At 35.1% G+C, this 23,176-nt stretch overlaps 1 protein-coding gene across 3 annotated transcripts in view; it reads right to left on the bottom strand.

Moving 5' to 3' along the window:
* The window catches only part of LOC106881158 (protein YIF1B), a 53,781-nt gene extending 37,567 nt beyond the window's left edge, over positions 1–16,214 (bottom strand). The window contains exon 1 of one of the 3 annotated variants that reach the window (XM_014931448.2): positions 16,089–16,214. In XM_014931448.2, the coding sequence (XP_014786934.1) occupies positions 16,089–16,116 (28 nt within the window). In that variant the 5' untranslated portion in view covers positions 16,117–16,214. Of the gene's footprint in view, positions 1–10,371; positions 10,461–16,082 lie in introns of those variants that run through there. The other 2 variants (XM_014931447.2, XM_052971759.1) reach the window with 2 other exon arrangements.
* Positions 16,215–23,176: the final 6,962 nt, after the last annotated feature.

Genomic DNA, 23,176 nt, shown 5'->3' with positions numbered 1-23,176 from the left:
AGTCAATACTTTCTGATAGAAAGTATTGATTTTATTATTTATTCTATAATTTCACTTTTTAATCAAAAATAATATAGTTTAGATTGCTCAGCATCAAAATGTTTGATAATTTATGTCATAAAACATTTTATTTATCACAGAAAAATGAATACCTGACCATTGTTCATAATTAAATGAATACGGTACATTGATGAAAAGATAAAAGAAAGCCCAAAAGAAACCCAATTTCTAAGGTTAATAGAAAGGGAAAATAATAATAATAGGTACATAGATGAAAAGATAAAAGAAAGCCCAAAAGAAACACAATTTCTAAGGTTAATAGAAAGGGAAAATAATAATAATAGGTACATAGATGAAAAGATAAAAGAAAACCCAATTCCTAAGGTTAATCAAAAGAGAAAATAATAATAATAATAAAAAATGCCCTGACGCAGTACCAGGCAGTGGCTTTCATGCCTTCTCATCTTAACTGACGGGGAGTGTTATCATGTATATCATTTGTCTTAGTGTAAAAGATGGGCTACAGCAAATATTCTGCTCAGTACCATAGATTTGCTTGTCAGTTGTTTGACCATAACCAGTTGAGCATGTCCCTTAGTGGCAGACAATATGTGCATCACTGATCAGGAGCAGAAGTAGTGGGGGCGGATCATAGCCATGTGTTGAGAGAAATTCTTTGGTTTGAATAATTCATCTCTGGAAACAGGTGTGTTTCATTCAATATCCTTAAACCCTTATTCAGGGACCTTTTGAGTGGGATGGGCTACTCGACTTGAAGAAAATTCTAACTGGGCCCCATCTGCAAGGTCATGCACTGTTAATCTTGATACGAGATCACCAAGTCACACACATATGGTTTTGATGCATGTGTCTGGTGTACTCTTATCAGATGGGTAGTCATGATGGGTATACTGGGCTTCGTATATTTTACCCCAGTATTACTTTGATGGCATGCGCTGCTCTCTCACTCAATAATAATAATTCTTTCTACAATACACACAAGGCCCAAAATTTTTCTTAAGGGAGGGGGCTAGCCAATTATATGAATTCCTGTACTCAACTGGTACTTATTTTATCCACTGCAAAAGAATGAAAGGCAAAGTCAACCTCAGCAGAATTTGAACACAGAACCTAAAGCTAGAAGAAATGCTGTGAAGCATTTTGTACGACAGGTTAACAATTCTACTAGCTCACTGTCCCAATAATAATAATAATAATACCAGGCAGTGGCTCTCTCGGATTTTGATCTTAACTGATTGAAAGTGCTAACTTGTACAGGTTTTCTCTTGGTATAAAGGATGGGCTACAGCAAATATTCAGTTCAATACCACAGATTTGCTTGACTATAACCATTTAAGCATGTCCCATAGTGGCTGATAATATGTGTATCTCTGATCATGAGCAGGAGTAGTGGGGGAGCATCAGTCATGTGTTGAAAGAGATTCTTTAGGGTTTCAATAATTCATCCCTGGAAACATGGGTGTTTCATTCATCATCCTTAAACAACCCTTATTTAAGGACCTTTTGAGCAGGATGGGCTAAATGACCTCAAGAAAATTCTAACTGGACTCCACCTGCAAGCCATGAGCTGTTTATCTTGATATGAGGTCACCATGTCGCACACATATGGTTATTATGCATCTGCCTATTGTACCCTTTTTCAGACCAGTAGTTATCATGGGTATATTGGGGTTCATATATTTGTTCCCCAGTGTCACTTTGATGACATGCACTGCTCTCACACTCAATAATAATAATAATGGTTCAAATTTTGGCACACAAGCAGTAATTTTGGGGGAGTCGGTAAGTCGACTACATTGACCCCAGAGATCAACTGGTACTTATTTTATCAATCTCAATAGCACAAAAGGTAAAGCTGACCTCAGTGGAATTTGAATTTAAAGTATAACACTGAAAGAAATACTGCTAAGTATTTGTCCGATGCACTAATGACTCTGCCATCTTGCTACCTTGATGATAATAATAATAATATCATTTTAAATTTTGGTATAAGGCCAAAAACTAGAGGTGGAAGCTCTCAATTACCTCAACCCCAGTGCTCAACTGATAATTGTTTTATTGATCTCCCAAAAAGGATGAAAGGTAAAGTCAACCTTGGTGGAATTTGAACTCAGAATGTAAAGACAGACGAAATGTCACTAAGCATTACGTCCAGTGTGCTAACGATTCTGCCATCTCACCACCTTAATAATAATAATCATCATCATCAATAATAATAATAATGATAATAATATTGTACATAAAAATATGTTTGAACAATATTCCACAGACAAGTTTAAAAAGAAAAGTTCAATTTTGTCCATCTCCAAATGAAATTAATATTCAATGTTTTCTTCAAACTTTCTAGGTTATCTACATCATTCTTATTATATATATATATAACAAAATAGATGCACAGTACATTCAACATTAAAACCAAGGGAACTAAAAGTAAAGAATTTTTATGATGTCACTCAAATTGACTAACAAAATAGTCATCCCCTCATAAAACTTGCTTACCACTGTAAGTACCAAGATCATAGATTTCAAAATACTAAATATTCATGACTAACAGCTGGCTATTGGAAAAATGCTAATGATTCCACAGAACTTGATAGTGACCAGCCTAAGCATCTCAAATCCTTTTACCAGCCCTTGATGTGACATAGTCTACATAATCAGAACAAGAAAAGGCTATTCTCCAAGAATAGCTTTTACCTATTGAACCATTGAGCGATTTCTATTTCTATTTTATACACAACACAGTGTAAATCAGAAGAACTGAAATAAATTTAAACATTACAAAATTTTGCTATGGGTTAGATAAAAATGTAAAAGTATTCTATGTTATTGATGTGTAGAGGAAAAGAAAGAAGTAATCTCCTAATGGACCATTTCACAGTTTGTTTACTGTTCTTTAGACAACACATACATGGTTTTCTTCCCCAATTCAACAGCATAGGTTGATGTCTAAAGAATCTCTCTTTATGTAGTATATTTAGATCAAACCAGCTTCATGGAGTTCATCACTCAACAAGCTATCACTATGAGAATTTTAGTTCAGCACTGTAAACTTAGAAAATTATGAAGAACTTCCTATTGTAGCTTGATAAATGGATCCTCACCATGTTGCATATTCATGAGCTGAGAACAGAAGGTTTTTCCAAGGATATAATGCAGTATCTATGAAAGAAGATAAAAAATTTGGTCTTTCAGTCAGCACTACATTTACTCTACAAGAACCAGATGGCTACTTTGAAATGCAAACATGTAAACATATGCAGTATAGGAGCAGTTGTAGTTACTTAATGCCAACAACTCAACTACAATATAGGGACCAGCTTCTATCTTTAGTATTAACTCTTTAGCATTTAAGCTACCCATATTAGGCCCATACATTTTCTCTTTTTTTATGTTCAAACTGGCCAGATGTTACCCATCTTTCTTACATTACAATGTCATTCTAAAAATAAACAATCACATCAACATATCAAAGCTACAACAATGTATAATTAATTCAAAACAGTGTGAATAAATACATTTGACAGAGTGAGTTGAATACTAAAGGATTAAAGCCAAATTAAGCAGAGTAATAAGTCTAGTGACAAAGACTTTTGTAATGTTTGAGTTTTGACCTCAGTATCAAGAATTACAAGTCAGTATCTTAACTATCATGCTTCTCAAAGCAACCATATGAAGGTCGGTGCAATAGATGATAAAAAAAATTCTTAGAATAAGTCTGAGAGGTGAGTTTATGATTGTTGACTAATTCAGAGTATTGTTAATGATAATTAATTGTCATTAATAATTCCTTAATATAATAAAGCTTATTTATCCCAATTTCAGACAATATCTGCTTTGCTAATTCAACTAACTCCATACAGCATTCATCACCAGGGTTTTCTAAGTTATTTTTGAATTACATGTCTCACTTGACCAGAACTAAAACAGAAACAGTAATAAGAATGGTAAATAATGTCTTAATTATGAGCAAAAATTCAAGTCTCTTATTCAAGGACCTGAAATAAAACAATATATAAATAAGTACCGAAAATTTATTTATAACAAATATAGAAAAACAAAAAAACAAGATAATCCTTGTTAATTCCAACATAAGTTGCAATGAAGAAGAAATATCTTGCATTAAAAAGAAAGAAATTATAATCAAATGTTACTGAGCACCACCACCACCACCACTTGACATTTTCAAATAACAGGCTCCCATTTTGGTTTTAGTATTACATGCAGCAGGGGTCAAGAGAATTATTAGGAAGACTAAAAGCAATGCTCACCTGGATGTCACATCAAGAAAGAATCAAATGATCATGAAATGGGAGAAATAAATAAAATATTAGGCACTTCTGTAAAACCGTGATAGCTAGCTGTTTTTGAGAAAAACTTTGAATTTCAGGGTTTACCTTGTCAGCCCACAAATTCCATAGTCAGAACAATTAGTAACAAGTGCTGTTAATCAGGACTTGTTTAATTGCTTTTGCTCTGTCATTTGTCATTTGCAGAAGTCACTATATGAATTCAACTGTTCTCAGTATGGTTCGTTATAAGTTTCCATGAACTAATAATGGTAATTACTGAAACCAAAAGTTTTTCTCAAATTGAACTTGTCATTACAAAACCTTCAAAAGGACAAACTGCAAACTGAAAGGAATCAAAGCAAGATGCACTCTTACACTTTGCATAACAATAAATTGAATTTCAGTTGTTAAGAAATATCTAGAAGTTATTTATGGTAAATGGGAGAGTGGGATTCAGGAGTCAAAAGGTCAAATTCTGTAAAGGAAAGGAATAGATGCATATAGCTCAACCTTAGAATATTATCAGCACTATCTAATGATTTCTCCATCACCAACATGAACAGAAATGAAAATATTGTCCCCACAGTATTTAAACATAAAGATGTAAAACTTTAATTGGCTATCAGCTAATAGTGTTGTATTTGCTGACCTCTTGTCAAATAATATTATAGTAAACAACTATAATAATATTTTAGTAATGTAATTAAAACATATGGAAGCCCTCAAGAGATAGTTTAAAAACAAGTATTGAAAACAAATTTCCACTCGGCACACCTCTGTGGCTCACTGGGTCCTGTCAAATCTTTCAACCTAAACCAGCATGGAAAACAGACATTAAATTATGATGAGAGACATTCTTTTTTAATTAACAACTGACTGCTTTCCATAGTAGCAACTTCTTATTTCCCAAATCAACAAATATGTTGTCAAATAAAATAAAGCAGAAAGTATTAAATGTAATGTCTTAAATATCACCATGCCAATAAAACACTAGCTCCGTAAGCTCCTCAATGAGTAAACCCTATCATAAAACAAGTGTATTCAGTGCTGAACTATGATTTCTGTACATTGATGATATACTGAGTTGCACGATTTGAGAAGAATGCCATTGAAATTGTCGGTTTTCCAGACTTCAGGGGGAGATGTCATCCAATCCTGCAGGTTTTTGGTCTTCCTCAATATGACTTCAAGCTCTATCGAGAAGGATCCCTGCTTGATATCCAGGACCTCCTCAAAAATACAATGGATCTGCAGGTTTGATGTATTCAGTGATTTCTCAAGAAGGTTTTGAAAATGGTCTTTCCACTTACTCAGTCTCTTCTGTAGGCTAGAGGCCTTCAACTTCACTTTGGAGGATTTCTTCTGACCACTCACTTCATTTACTCTCTGCCATGCCAAGGAAGATTGTTTATTGTCTGCTGCATTTTTGATTTTGTTGATTTGGCTTTGAATGTATTTTTGCTGTTCCATCTGATATAATACATTAAATTCTTTCAGTGCCTTTGTTTTTCTATTTAAGTTTCTTCTTGTAGAATTCCTGTTGTACTGCTTGATTATTTCCTTTATGTTAATTCTTTTTGCAAGCACTCTGTCACTTTCCCCAGGGGGCTCTTCATTTCACTTTTGGTCTCAAAGGGATACATTTTTCAGCAGCCTCATAATGAGCTTGGACAAGTTGAAATATGTTGTGTTTTGGTGTGTAATCTACATTGGCACCTTGTAACACATCAAAGCGATATCTGAGTTTGATTGTGAAATCATTTCGGACTCTCTCATTGTACGTCAGAATAGTCCCCAGTTGTAGGGTGGTCTTGAGGTTCCTTTTATCTTGTTTGCTCAGAGGCTTACCTGAAGCTTAGGTGTTATCACTTGATGGTCAGATGATACACCAAAGAAAGTATTGTATGCTTCACAGTTGTGGCAGCTGTTAATCCACGTTTTGTTCATGATAAGGTTTGAATCCATTTGAGGAAGTATGGGTCCACTTCTTTCCCAGTCTCTTCAGAAAATAAGTGTTCAGGCACTGAAGTTTGTTTCCTACCAAGAAGTGCTCTAAGTATTCTCCATTTCAGTTTGATGGAACAAGTACTTATGATGGGGATTGTCATGGCCTAATTGTGCATTCATATCTCTGCCAATGATGAGGATGTTGTGTCTTGGTATAGATTGTACAAGAGACAATAAATCATTGTAAAAATCTATGACCTCTTGTTCATTGCTGACATTTGTTGGGCTGTAGCAGCAGGTGACAGTAGAAGGGTTACCATTGAAATTGGTAACTATTATTCTAGATGTTATTTTCTCAATGCTGTTTAGTGATTTTAGGGAATGTGGGCTGAGTAATAATCCACACCGCCAATGGTGCTATTAATAGAATTTTTCCATACAGACACAGACACAAAAGTCCAGTTGTTATTGAGTCCATGATGAGATGGTGTTCCTGTACACACAAAATGTCAATATAAAAGTTGATAGCCGACACAGCAAGTTCTGATATTTGAGAAGGATATGTGAATATCTTGGTATGATGAATAATAGTGAAATCTTGATGCAATCAATAACAGTGAACATCTTAGAGTGATGAATGATGGCAGTGATCAACTTGGCATTGTTCATGATGCCAAGTGAATTTTTGGTGTGATGAAACAATGACAGTGAAGTCTTGGTGGATGAAACTTGAACAATAACTGTTTCATCAGAAGGTACTATCTTTCCTCACAAGAATATTTCTAAGTTCACACGGAGGTCACCAGATAGTAGCTCACTGAACCAGATCATGCCTATGGAAATTGGTGACAGCCACGGATAGTGAAAGAGCTTTTCCCAGGGTCAATGTATTTAGTGACAACCACTTGATAACTGCTACAGTGAGATTGAAAATTTGCAAAGTGAAGAAACAGGGTTAGCAACAAAAACAACTTGGCAACACCAAACTTAATCATCCTAACGACAAACAATAGTTTATTCTGGAAATCTGTGTTGTTGCTGATACAATTGAGAACAATAGCCTAATTAACATCAAGTGGAATTAGATGAAGAAAATTTGACTTGAAGCAGTAACCAATATCTTGGATATTGATAAGGTAATAGGAATAAGGAGTTGCTAAAAGATGTTGGGAATGAAGTTATTGAGGGTCTGGGAGCAGGTCCAACTACCCTAAAAGTCCGAGGACAAAGAGGTCAAAAGGAATACCAGAAAAGTGATCTTTTTATGTTATGTGATCTTTTATGTTATGTTATGTGAAGTGATCTTTTTATGTTATGTGAAGCTGCAGCCAGGAGAGAAAAGACTACTGTTTATAAGATCAACAAACAGTGTTGTAGCAGCAACACCAGTCAGTCAGAAACAAAGATGACACCATTATAACAACTGAATAAGAACAAACATCAAGATGGGTCCGACACTTCCAGAAAGTGCTAAACTCTTCTACCAGACAAGCTAACCAACTCTCAATCAACAGAAGATGCTCCTAACATTGACTATTACCCCAACAGCAATTGAGATTAAGGAAGCCAGCTAAGCCATAAAGAGTAGTAAGGCATCAGGATTGATTTCATCCTCACAGAGATGCCCTACAGCAGCAACTTTGAAAGCAATCTCCTTTCAAAATGACTGGGCTTTTTCCAAGGAAAGCAATTTTACAGAATTGCCATAACTGGCATAGGATCACACAAATATTCATTCTGAGATTTTTTGCCAAGACCTTCTCCAATGGATGAAATCAACAATAAACTGAGAAAAGGTAGAAATGCATAGATTAGATCTCTGTACTGAGTATCATCATCACATGGTGCATTGAGTGGAATGATGCATTGTGCTTTTAATTCCATAAACTTTAGGAAGTCTCTCAAAAATCTACACAGATGGAGAGGCCATCTAGAAGACCTTGAGGTCATGTAGAATATCTGGAAAGATTGTTACCTAGAGAAGTCTTCCCTATAACCATTTTGAATGTTGTGTGATCATTAACAACAACTATATATATATTCTTTCATTCTTTCACTTGTTTCAGTCATTTGACTGCGGCATGCTGGAGCACCACCTTTAATCGACCAAATCGACTCCAAGGCTTGTTCTTTGTAAGCCTAGTACTTATTCTATTGGTCTCTTTTGCCAAACCGCTAAGCTACGGGAACGTAAACACACCAACATCAGTGTCAAGCGATGGTGGGGGGACAAATACACACACATATATATATATATATATATATGATGGGCTTCTTTCAGTTTTCGTCTACCAAATCCACTCACAAGGCTTCGGTCAGCCTGAGGCTATAGTGGAAGACACTTGCCCAAGGTGCCACGCAGTGGAACTGAACCCAGAACCATGTGGCTGGAAAGCAAGCTTCTTAACATGCTGCCACTCCTATGCCTATATATATATATTTATATATATAAACACTCATATATATACACAGTATTAATCCTGTAGAGGTATAGGTAATTAGCAATAAGAACAACATGATGAGTTTTAAAAGATAATCTAGTCTGGAGAAAGAACCAAACATAAATAAGTGCATATATATTACAATAATAATCAGTTTAATCCAACGCAGTAGCAGGTGGTGAAATGACGGTATTAGTGAAAAGTGTTATTAAAATAAGCAAAGTAGCTAGTTAGAAAAGCTCAATAAGAGATGAAAGTAGTAACTACACTAAGAAGTAATGTTTATTGCCATATTAGTATGGTTGTTCGATGTTACTATCATTTTAACCCCAGGCAGATCCTCCGCCAGTTGGTTACTGGTGCACCCTGCATATACTGCAAGCAGGGAAGCGAACCCCTTCCATCCTCTAGCAGATGACAGGATCATGAGACTGAACGGTTTTGGGCTACTTATGCCTGTCTTCAGTTGTGAGTACCCAACAGGATGGTTCACTCCCCTACTTGCAATAGAAACAAAGTGCAGGTTGCACTGGTAACCAGCCAGTGAAGGATTTGCCTGTTACGGTAGTAACATTGAACAGCCATTTGATGTGAGGATAAACATTATTTCTTATTAAAATGTTATATATAAGAGTTTTTGTCGTTGCGTTACTGCTTTTTAATAATTCCAGGTAGTTTTGCTGGAGCAGCACACTGGTATTAACCCTTTAGCATTTAAACCAGCCATATCTGGCTAAAATATTCTACCTGTTTTATGTTCAAACTGGCCAGATTTGGCCCCTCACACTTACCCTACAATATCATTCTAAAAATTAACAGGTACCTCATAAAAATTTGAAAGCTATAAGACAATGCATGATTAATTCAAAACAATGTGAATAAATACGTATTACTTTTGACAAGAATAAGCTGAATGCTAAAGAGCTAAGGTAGTTGATTTGATGTCCAGGAGCAATCTTCCAAATCAGAACACTGCAATGAGTTGTTGTATGAAGTACAGTACAGCAATCTGCACATGGTCAATTTAGTTTATTGGTATAGTGATAATAGGTTGACAGTGAAGATTATTGTAATTAAGAGTTGAGGAGGAGAGGTCTAGAAGCAGAGATGGTGCAGATCCATATAGAACATATGTTTGTAGTAGCTTAGAATCAAGTTTCATTATTTTTCTCTCCATTATGACAGTGCAGTGCGTCTCAAAATAATTGTGCTTATGTGCCAAGTAAACATTATCGAAGTGTTGTATGAGATAGCTAGGAGTTACATTCATGTGCATTTGGTGTTATCAACTGATGTTGAAATACAAGACAATGCTGTCTAGTTTTTCTGTTTGTTTGGTTCTAATGTCAATTGCTTCTTGTGGCCTCAGTGAAGAGAAAATATTTTATTGAATGAAGAATACAAGTAGGATGGTGGAAGCCTACACAAAGCAGGACAAACAGAAATGGAAGCTATATAAGTTAGTTGAAACATAGTTAATAAAGCAATTAAGCACAGAGAAGACAAGAAAATCTGCAGGTTCTATCAGCAATAGTTGTTGATGAATCAAGTTATGAAAATAGATGAGAGAGCAATAGTAAACTTAAAGCAAATACACTCAGGATGTAGAGCAAAGTTCAGAACTTGTAGCTAGTTCCAGAAAGAATTTAAAAGCAATGGTCAGTCATTACCAGGGTCCTGTTCTAAGCTTCTCATATTCATAATAGTTCTTTAAACAATACAGAAATTCAGGACTGAATATTCTTAGAAATTTTTATATACTTGGTTCTCATTGCAGAGTCTGCCAAAGAGAAACAAAGAAAGCTTAAAATCTGAAAGGGTCTGTTACTAATAACAGCTGAAGTAATAAATAGTTATAAATAGTTTTAAAACTGTATTGTCTAGACTGCAACATCAACTGAAGTAAATGAACTTTAGTAAGCATTGCTTGAATGTCCTTTTTTGCCAGATTAACTGATAATATTTCCTAGATAAATGAAACACTTAGTGTACCCTAGTTGTATCATTTGCAGTCATATAGAGTTGTTAGAATTTATGCACAATTCAATGAAGTTAGTGTTGTTAATGATCGTTTGAATTAATGAGTGATGAAAAAACATCTACGGCAAAGGAATCTTAGAGAGCCACAGTTCTGAGAATGAAGATCTGAATAATAAAATGTTAAATGTAGAGTTTAGAGAATGAGATGTATGTCTATAGGAACTGGTATCTAAATAAAGATAGAAAGGATTTTAGACACACAAAACCATGTTTAAAAAAAAAAAAACAATACAGAATTTCAGGATTGAATGTTCTTTATACTCATTACTTAGTTCTCATCGCAGAGTCTGCCTAGAAAGTTTCAAACCTGAAAAGGTTTGTTACTGATTACAAATCATCATCATCATCATCGTCGTTTAACGTCCGCTTTCCATGCTGGCATGGGTTGGACGGTTTGACTGAGGACTGGCGAGCCAGAAGGCTGTACCAGGCTCCAATCTGATTTGGCAAAGTTTCTACAGCTGGATGCCCTTCCTAACACCAACCACTTCAAGAGTGTAGTGGGTGCTTTTATGGGCCACCGGCATGGGAGCCAGCCAGGTAACACTGTCGTTGGCCATGCTCAAATGGTGCTTTCTACGAGCCACTGCCACGGGTTCCAGTCAGGCGGCACTGGTATCGGTCATGACTACAATTTCACTCAGTTCAACAGGTCTTCACAAACTATAAATAAGAGCTAAAAACCCTTAGAGACGAAAATGTACTTTGTTGCAGCTCTAAGGGTTTTTAACTCTTATTCCTAGCAATGCAGGTGCTGCCACCCAGCCCCCTCAGTCACAGCTAGTGACGACTGAATTTTTCCTTTCTGGTTTTATATTGCATATAGCTGCCTTCATTGTTTTATACATATATACGTGTGTGTGTGTGTGTATTCCTGTAACTGTGTATGTGTGCACACACATTTACATGGAAACAATTACGGTAAAAGAAAGTTTAAAATGTAACCCATATTTTAAAAAATGCTGGTAATGTAGTAAATAGTAGTAGGGAACACAAAATCCAAAAATTATTTGAGAAGTGGTCTGGCTCGATATGTAAGATGTATGAATGCTTAGTACCAACAATGGGTACATGAAACACAAAGTGGAATCTTTGGCAGGTTATGAAATGAAGTCCAAAAACGTGATCATATAAATATTAGATGTAGTGAAAATATGGGAATGTAAGAAAAAGGTGGCAACAAAGGGTTCTTCTCTTAATGCCAAAAGAGACTGAATGAAAAGTGTGTTAGAAGCATGGTGCAGGTATTGGAACATGAGACAATGAATACAGAAAATCTACAGAGACAGTGAATTCTCGTACATGTGTAATGTCAACTTGTCTGAAAACTGAGTACAGTTGAATCAAGAAGATACAGCTGCACATGTACAAACATGTGCTATGAATGAATGACACTACAAAATATTATAATTTATTTGGTGGAAGGTACTCAAGTCAAGAGAATGTATAATAATTAGTAGTGAAGTTGATTCTTAGCATGCTGGGCCTAAATGGCTAAACAATACAGTTCGAAGATGGGTGACAATATGTTATAGGGTAGAAAACGTCTGGTAGTTAAACAATGAGAATAGTAAGAATAAGTATATGGCTATGGGTAGATGCAACTTCAGTGTTAAGTGCAAACAATATGATGTTGGTCACTGACAATGTAGAATGATTTAAATCCAATAACACACATTTTTTTCTAAGATTTAGATTTCTAAAATAACTAAACAATAAAAGAAAGAAAAAATATAAACAAGAAACAGGAAATTTATAAAATTCATAATAGAACAAAGGAAGAATGATTATTAATTCATTAAAATTATGAATACTGAGAGGCTAGAATTACCAAAATTACACTATTTGATCAGGGGAAAATGTACAATCGCTATAAACTGTTTTTTAGATCCTCCAATGGCAGATAGGTATAATTCAAGTTATGAATGAAGTTAGTGTTAAAATACTGATCATTTGAACTAATAAGATCTGAATGAAATGTTAAATATGGTGTTTAGGAAATGGGATGCATGTCTCTGGGGACTGGTACCTAAATAGAGAGCGAAAGGATTTTAGATACACAAAGCAGTGGTTATGACTGTCTAAGGCAGTCATACTATACTAATTGTAAAAAAAGCTTGGCTTTCTATGGTCTGTAAAACCTACCACTACTTTACAGTTATCTAAACTGTTATTAAGTTTTAATACAGTTCAACTATTTGAAAAATATCAAAGTGAAGCAGTAGAGTCCAAGGAAACTAGCGATGGTCTGTATGTGCCAAATTGTTGGTACCAGAAGTTCACTAATTTGCCAGGAGGAAGAAGAGTGTGCTTCTTTACGTTTTAAGATCAAATTGCACTGAGGTCAACTTTGCTTTTCATCCGTCCGGGGGGGGGGGGCTTAAGTGCCAGTTAAGTACTGGAGTCAATGTTACCAACTAACACCCTCCTTCAAAATTGCTAGCCTTGTACGAAAATTACAAACAATATTACTATTATTGTAAAAGCGGTGAACTGGCAGAATCGTTAGCACACCGGACAAAACGCTTAGCGGCATTTCGTCTGTCTCTACGCTCTAAGTTCAAATTCCACCGAGGTCGCTGGAGTCGATGTAATCGACTAGCCTCCTCCCCTAGAAAATTTCTGGCCATGTGCCTATAGCAGACATTAACCAGAATTATTATTAGAGGAATCAATTTAATTACTTTATCGTAGTTCGTCAAGAAACATTATCGTTTTTGTAAAGGCAATAAAATCTATAAATTGCTCCTAGTTACTAAACAAATTAACCAGCAAAAATTTAAAATAAGAACCCTAACACAAACCGGAAGAGAGGGTGTGTTTGTGTATGTGTAATTCCCTCGACCTATTCAATGCAGTAGTCACAACTTTCACCACGTACTCTTAAATCTTAATGAAGGAATTATTTAATATCTGAAGATAATCGAACACTTTGATAAATCTACCTCAGTGACATCGACTAAATGGATCAAAGCCAACTCAGGATTACTTAACACCACAGCTACGACAAAAATATATGTCGTAAATACACGAATAATTTAATAATCCGTTTGATCAATAATATTTACACAACAATTAATAATGTTTCAAGAAATCATTACACAAACACTGACACGAAATAAGTAATTCGATTAGGAAACAAACAAACAAAAAAATTGGTAGGTGTTTACACATCTGTAGTTATGCTGTTTAAAAGATATAACGTATGTTGTTGAACACTAAGTAAACCTATACAAATATAGACAAGAAGAAACTTAAGTCTAACTTCACCTATCATGGGAATCGTAGACAGGTGCGAGAAGGGTGGCTAGTTGGTGATGGGTGACGAGAACATTTAGCTGTCTATTTATTTATAGTGTAACGGGGCGATACATTCCACGCAATTAAAAAAATAGCAGATATGGTTAATAAAGGTACTAGCAAAACATTAAAGAAACCCCTGTAATCCAAATATTTCACACCAAACTATGTACATATATTTTGGTGGTGCAACTGCAGTTTGGCATCGCCTCATAAAATGAGTCAACGAGAGAGCCTCTATGTCGTCACTCTAACTGCTAGAAATAACAGTCAAATTTAAACAGACGGGGTGTGAGCCACGGCTGGAATCTTTTGATCATAAGTTTGCTTCATCAGGGATTTGGGGGTTAAACAACGAAAGAAACTTATACATGAAACGTTACGAAAAAAAAATTATATTATTCTTTTTGTTACAGATAAATTATCACTTGCTCGCAAGGGACCGACTAAATCTCTCTCTCTCTCTCTCTCTATATATATATATATATATATCATAAAATTATCAGAAACTGTGAAAATATGGAGGTGAGCGAATTTATAGTTACACCTACATATTACCATCGACGCTTCAGATTTGTGAAAAAAAGAGAAGTTCTTAGAATCATGCATAACATGTGTGAAACTGTTCCATGAATCGATGTTAGTTGCAGATTCCAATTGGTAAAATCCTGAAGTTACATCATGGGGTCCTTTTACACATCCTAGATACACAGTGACACACCTGCATAGCGATCTTACTTGATCGTCTTCTTCTCAAGCATCTGATTAATAACGGTTTACCTTACTGCAGTAACAGACTTGTTTGCAGGCGGAATATTGTCACAAACGATAGAATGCCACAATATTGATCAAAATCTGTGGCTAGTTAAATGATGAAAACTAATGCAAGTTATGAATAACACAATAAACTCAACAAACTAACATTTATGTAGTCGTTCGATCTGCTAGAAATAGTAAAAAATTCCAACTCACTTTTTTAAAAGGGAAAGATCACATAAGACTGTGTAATCTTTCCAACACACTAGCAAAATAAAAATAGACAACGTGGGAAAGTCTTTGATTACAGGTATGTTTAATCAGGGCCAACCTGATGGTGAACAAACAATAAACATAACTGCTTCATAATCAGAGGTCTGATGACAATCAGCACCAATACAAAATAATAATAATAATAATAAAATATATATATTTGTTTTCGCTTCTCATTGTGTTCAACGTTTTTTGATGTCCTGTACCCATATATGTATATATATATATATATATATATATATATATATATATATATATATATATATATATATATATATATATATATATATAGGTATGTACATATATGTATGGATATATGCATATATTTATATATTATTTATATATATATTGATTCTTGTAAAACAAATATAGCGGCACTCTTTCGATATCGAAAGAATGCCAATATAGCTTTATATAGTGACGTTCCAAAGATAAACTCAAGAAGTATTATTTAACCAACTCAGCAGTTTTGGAACTTATGTACTGTTGAAACGTCACCCAAAATAAAAATGAGAACAAAACTGAAGAAATGAAAAAAAAAAAAAAAATGGAGAATATTTTTACATTAGATGTAAGTTAAAGCTGCTTTGTTAAGTTATACACTATTATTATTATCATTATTCTTTTTTTTATTTACAAGTATTTCTGAAAACCATAATTTGCATACATTTTACTAGGAAGAGGAAAATGTACTTTTCTGTTTGTTTCTTTTCTTTTCACAAAATAAGCATATATATACACACGTATGCGTGTGTCGAACTTTTTTTAAGCCATCAAAGAAGTAAAAAGATTCGAGGCTTGTTTTGTGCAAACACTTGGAAACGGAAAAAAAGTGTTCTATGCATGCATTTGACGTACACACAAATCAGATGGATTGACGTGAAGCTGTAACTTAACTGAAATTAACAGAAAACAAAACAATTTTTTTTTTCAAATTGAAAGCGTAATGTAATTCTATAACAAGCGGTGTAATCACAGCATACAACACCCATTATTGTTGAAATTGACGTACACTTACGCTGTCTGAAGCCAGGTGGCACATCCATCCCTATGACAGCAGGAGCTCGGTCTATCTAAAACTGGCTGATGAAGATACACGTCGCACACAACTCTTACTTTAGTGTTCATCAGCAATGAAGAGCTATGAAAAGGGAACTAACTCAACCACAGTTACGAAATACTCCCAGCCAACTTCTTTTATTGTTATTCATATATTTTTAGCGTGTTTATTTATAACTGTCTACAGGAATGGAGTAGATGATTCTTACAAGGATTCAAGGGCCAAAATGCTTGTATGAGCGAGGTTTTCTTCTCTGAAGGCTTTCTGCCGTTCAGCTCTAACTTGATTTTCTTACTACTACTTCATATTTTTTAGCGTGTTTGTAACTGTCTACAGGAATGAGTTAGATGATTCTGTAAATTCAGATATTTAAATCAATTGCAAGATTTTATAGTTGGGGTTTTTTTAATGCAAATTATTTTACTATGAACTACATCATCAGCTACTCAATTGGCGGCGGTAGAACCTAAAAGATGCAATGTTACATGGACCAACAAGAAAGCTTCTGCGTGATGGCTTGATCTGGTAAAAGTAGTAGATAAATGTCCTTAAAAAACCACATCCATCATCAAAATGGAAGGACACATTAAGTAATATAGTCTTAGATAACCATGATTCTGAAAAGATGAACTGATAGCTGCACTGCCTTTGGTTACGGGTCTACTCGGTCAGGGTTGATGTGCTGCTAAAAGCAATTAGGCAGAAGAAAATTTCTATAGAATGTCAAAAAAGTTTCTATGTAAATGCTTGACCTGAAGATTTAGCAGCTAAATTTCCCTTAAAGTTCATAAACAATTTTCCGTTGAACTCCAGTATTACATAAGAAAGTGAGAATTGTAGTGTAACTTGTAGACTAAGGGCTTAAAGTAGTCCCTATAATAGGAAGAACAAGATAATGTGAGCGAAGAGATGAGGGATAGTAAGTGGGTGGTAATGGGGGTATTAAGCAGGGAACAGGGAAGAGTAAAGAGATTAGTGACTGGTTATTGAGAAAATGAGAGAGACAGAATTGAAAAGTCAGTTGTAAAATTTCAGTAGGTTAATTGTATTGTAATGCAACACATAGAAATTAAGAGAAATCTACTTAATCAAAAGCATAGGAATAAAGATTCAGGAAGTCTGTTTAGAAGCAGATTACAAAAGAAATATCTAGTGCATTTACTACAGATATGTATCAGTTACTTTCATTCCATTCAATATCTGTGTCTTTTAGTATGAGAGTTACAGCTGGCTGAATCTGTAGAATGTCAGTCTACATGCCAAAGGTAGGCTATTGTTCCTATCCTGTCAGCAGCTCTATGGTGTCATTATAACATACCTATATCTCTCAACAACCCAGTTTATCCATTTTAAACTAGGTAACATATGGAGATGCAGCTCATAGATGGAAAGAACAAGAGTGCTAAAATTGATCAGAGTACAGAAAAAAAACTAATACAGGAAAATTCATTTCCTCTCATAGACATTAAATTGAAAAAAGAAAGTTTAAATATGAGGGATTATTAAGAACCAGTGCTAAACACTAAATGGCATTTATCGAATGAGATAAATCTTCCTCTATTGGATCTTTGGTCTTTTACTTGTTTCAATCATTGGATTGTGGCCATGTCTTGAAGGGTTTAGTCAAATTGACAATACTCATTTTGTCAGTCTCGTTGGCCAAACAACAAACTCACTAGAAAGTAAACAAACCAACTTTATAGCCTTAGGCTGACCAAAGTCTTGTGAGTGGATTTGGTAGAGGGAACTGAAAGAAGCCTGTCGTATATGCTTATACACATACACACATATATAAACATGTATATATCAATGTGTGTGTCTTTGTGTCTGTGTTTGTCCCTCCATCACCATTTGACAAGCAGTGTTGATGTGTTTATGTCACCCTAACTTAGCAGTTCAGCAAAAGAGACCAATAGAATAAGTACTACACTTAAAAATAAGTCCTGGGGTCGATTTTTCAAGTAAAAGCCTTCAATGTGGTGATCCATCATGGCCACAATCAAAATGACTGAAACAAGTAAAAGAATAAAAAAATAAAAATGAAAAAACAACATTGGTTCAATGACTAATATTATTTTAATCATTTCAGCAAATATGCAGCAGATAATTCTGAATATATTTCAGTTTTATTAGTTCCCTTAAGTGAAGCATAAACTTCACCATTCTTGTCAAAGTAGTGATGAAGAAGTACAATATTGTTCATATGTATATTTTAACAATTAAATCACTGGCATTAATTACTCAGAGACCATCCAGATGTAAAATAATAGGTAAATTAGTGTTTGTATCTAAATTATCAAAAATATAAGAAACATGTTTTACAACAGACTCATCTAAAATGATGAATTCAAGGTCAGGCAATGAAGTAGCCAGAGCAATTCTGGAAAACCCAAATGGCTTTGATCTCAACAGACCAAACTTCATTTCTGAAAATATTTCACAAAGCAATATTTATTTCGTTGTGGGATTTAGTTTGCAAGGTTCTTTATGTGAGTTCGTATGTTGAAGCATATTCTGTTGTCTGGGGAGAGTCATTTTCTTTTTGTGCCTTATAATTTAACACACTCACTGGTAAAATTTCCACTTATTCCTCATTTTTATTTTCCTAAAATTTTCGTTGCATCTTGTAACCTTTTCAATAGTCTTGACTCTGTCTGTTATTTACACTGCATTCCTTTTTGTTTGTTTGTGCGCATGTGTGTGGGTTAGTGTGTGTGTGTGCCTATGCATGTATGTATGTATGTATGCAAGTGTGTATGTATATATGTATGTATGTATTCTGCATATTCATGTGCTTGCATGTCCTTGTTTGTGTATTTTTTATGTATGTGTGTGTGTGCGTGTGTTTGTATATGTATGCACCTCTGTCTCCTTGTGTGTGTTTTGCAACTATGTACCATGTTTGTATGTATGGATGTGCATCTCCATATGTGTGGACATGTGTCTCCATATGTGTCCTTGTGTGAAGTATTTTACATATTTTACAAACTATTTATAAACACAGCAAACTGCCAGGTTTCACCCATCATAATGTATTCTACAGTATCAGGCAAAATAAACCATTTGTAAGGTATTGAAAGAAATAGTATAAACAAGTGAATTCAGTTTATCACTGTTAGTCATTGTATTGATACTGGTTTAATGCAAGGCTTTGGTCCAAACACTCTACTATTTCTGCAATCTCAGCTTGGCAAAATAAAGATGACTTATTAATTCCTTTAATCTTTATAAGCAATGATATTAATGGTACAATAAAACAGTAATCTATTTTATCTTGTCACAGTGAGTGAACTGTTGATAAAGTTAAGATTAGTAAAAATATTGTTACAATACTTCAGACAGATTACAGGCACCTCACTCAGATTCCCAGCATAGGACCATGGCCTAATTATCTTTCCATAAAAGGCATGACCAACCCCATAAACTCAATTATATTACCATAAGATATGAATGCCTACATAAATGTTTGTTGATGAATCAGTATTGGCTGGCATGTAAACAAGTAGGGGTAGTAGACATTAAAGAAAAGTTGTGTAAATTCCCATCAAATTGTATTTCAAAAGGTTCTAGAAGCTTTACTTAGGGTTATCGGAGTATTGAAGCCTCAGATAAAGTCACCTTAGACTCTACAAGGAATTCTGTTGTTTTGTTCCAAGAAATGTGCTTTTACATTCTTCCTGTTTTTTGCATAACATACTTTGTATACCATGCTTGATAAAGAGTAATAAACCTTGTGTTGTAATGCTGACATACATATATACATATATACATATCTACATACATGCAAATATCTTTCTATACAATTACCTGCCTCATTCTGTTTATAATAACAATGTACATGCATCATATAACAGTAACACATTTTTGCTATCTTACTCATCATAAAGTGTTAAATAACACATACATGCTACAAAGCATGTTTTTCAATATAATTAATTCACTTATGAAGGCAGTGAGCTGGCAGAATCAATAGTACACTGGACAAAATGCTTAGCAGCATTTTGTTTGACTACATTCTGAGTTCAAATTCTGCTAAGGTTGAATTTGCCTTTCATCATTTTGGGGTCAATAAAATAAATACCAATTGAGTAACGGAGTTGATGTAATTGACTTAACCCCTGCCCCAAAATTCCTGGCCTTGTGCCAAAATTTGAAATCAATATAACTAATTCAGTTGCATGTGTGTCACATATAACTTTTTGAAACAATAAATTTATGGAAATGCATATTGTATGTGTACAGTCGTGAAAATATTGTTTGTATGGGTATGTATAAACATTTGCATCTGGAAACTTTGACATATTGTTCTGAAGATAGCAAGGTCAGAAATCAATCTACAATTACCCACCTTTTCCCAAAAATCTTATTCATTTTTTTTTCATCTGCCTGCTTACAACCTGTGCTAAAGGAGTATAGACGTGGTTTCTAGAGACATTTGGTATCTATTTCTAGGGTGTTGGTAGGGTTTATCCACACCCTTTAATATAATTATATTATATAATTATAAATTATATATATATATATATATATATACATATATATATATATATATATCATGAGTAAGCACATAAATGCAAAACAAGGTGAAAAAAAATAGTTCTTTAATACAGAAGGTAGCGTAATGTGCTTTTTTTTTTATTAAAGCTGCAAAACCATCATCAAAATCCTGCTACTCAGAGTTCCATGTTCCCATTCATTGGGCAGTTATGATGTTTTTGCAGTTTTAGGTGCAGGAGTGGCTGCGTGGTAAGAAGCTTGCTTCCCAACCACATGTTCTAGGTTCAGTCCCAATCCATGGCACCTTGCGCAAGTGTCTTCTACTATAGCATTGGGCTAACTAAAACCTGTACCCATATATGTATTTGTGCATATATGGGTATAGGACATGTATGTATGTATATATATATATATATATATATATATATATAGATGTTGATGTGTTTATGTCCCAGTAACTTAGTGGTTCGGCAAAAGAGACTGATAAAATAAGTACTAGGCTTACAAAGAATAAGTCCTGGGGTTGATTTGTTCGACTAAAGGTGATGCTACAGCATGGCCACAGTCAAATGACTGAAAAAGTAAAATATCTATATACAGGGTGTAGTGATTAAACTGTTATCTAAATTATGCAGAAATGAAAATAACACTGACATCTCGTTTTAGCAGATATATTTACCAAAATTACATAAAAATATCTTGAGAGGAAATGTATTGAATAAAATCACCATTGGCTTCAACCATGTTCTCCAGATGACTTCGGAATCTGCTGCAACTCTTCTGGATGGTCTCCTCATTTAAGTTGGTGAATGTTGCCATAATCCTTGCTTTCCATTCATCTTTGATGTTAGAAGGAGTTTTGTTGGTCTCTCGTTCAACTGTACCCCACACATAATAATTAAGAGGGTTGCAATCTGGGGAGTTTGGTGGCTAGATGTTAGGGGTGATGTGGTTGCAGAAATTGTCTGACAGCCATGACTGGATTCTCCTGTTTGTGTGGCATGGTGCAGAGTCCTGTTGCCAGACATAGGGTCTTCCAGCAGCCTTCCTTTTGACCCAAGGCAGCACTACCTCCTCCAGGCACTTTATGTAGGCCTCTGTGTTGAGTCTGAGGTTGTGTGGGAAGATGAATGGAGGCATAACGTCACCATCACAAGTGATCACTCCAAATACCACAATGTTGACTGGATGTTTGATTTTTATCACTCTTGGTACATGTCCTCAGATTGACACCCAAACACTCTGAAATGTTCGTATTGACGCTTCTGACGTGAATGTCAAGCACTACAGCATGTTGTTTTCAAATTTCTGACAGAGTAAATTGTGTAATGGCGCTGTTTTTTTACAGACGGTGCCCAACTGACCCCACCATATTGTGTTGTCGAGAAAATCAAAAACAAACAATGCGCATGCGCAAAATTAAAAATATAAAATTGGGGAAATTTACCCATCACACCCTGTGCATATGTGTGTGGTGCCTTGTTGTACTGAAGAAGACCACAAAAGTACTAAGGCTGCCCCCCCCCCCCAATGATGAAGAGGATTGGCCTGCAATAATCCTGTGCCGGTGTCACGTTAAGAAGCACCCAACACACGTTGTAAAGTGGTTGGCGTTAGAAAGGGCATTCAGTCATAGAAACCAAGCCGAGTCAGACTGGAACCTGATGCAGTTCTCTGGCTTGCTGACTCTCGTTATACCGTCTGACCCATGCCAGCATGGGAGACGGACGTTGAATGATGATGATGATGGTGATGATACACATCAGATGGACTTCATGGTTGGCGAGCAAACCTCTTATACAGGCACACCTATGCCTTCCTTAGTATAAAATGAACTACTTTGTACTGTCAGTTTCGTGTCATTTCTGTTTTGCTCTCAAAATCTTTTGCGATATCGAGAGTTAGTTCTGCTTTCTCATATATCAAAGAGATGACACGAATAGTACATTTGATGACTGCACTTTACCATTGTCGTTGTTTTAGAAGTCTTAGTATTACCGTGATCTGTCATTGCAGTTCTTAGTGTCAGGTATACGTCGCAGTGACATTTTATTCTATTTTTATGTGCTCGTATATTGAATATACTAATATATTAGCGACAAAGGCAATTGCCACTTAAACGTAGATGTTCTGTTAGAACAAATTGTACTGCAGAAGAAGACAGTTTCTCTCATAGTATCTACTGCAGTACAGTTTGTTTTAATAACATATCCATATTTAAGTGGTGATAAATATTACCTCCCTGAATAAATTTATTCAAGATTGAATAGTGACCAAGGAATTCTTCGCAACACCTATCACGAACTTGAGTGTAACCTACGGTGGTTTATGTGAAGAGTAAAATTCTGAATCAAGTGAAATAAGTTTTAATAACTTAGTCACGAAGTTTGCGAAAACGTTGCTGTCTCGTGGTTCACGAAACACACATTGTTGTCTACGTCACTGCTTTTGTTGTTTACGTCTGCAAGGCCTGGGTTGCTGTCCACGTCGCTCAATATACAAGATGACAGGAAGTTCTTGGGTAGTTCTTCGTTAATGTCAAACCAACA

Source organism: Octopus bimaculoides, chromosome 11, assembly GCF_001194135.2.
Source record: "Octopus bimaculoides isolate UCB-OBI-ISO-001 chromosome 11, ASM119413v2, whole genome shotgun sequence".
Classification (NCBI taxonomy): domain Eukaryota; kingdom Metazoa; phylum Mollusca; class Cephalopoda; order Octopoda; family Octopodidae; genus Octopus; species Octopus bimaculoides.
The sequence above is the reverse complement of the archived record's forward strand: the minus strand, read 5'-3'. Positions and strand labels throughout refer to the sequence as shown.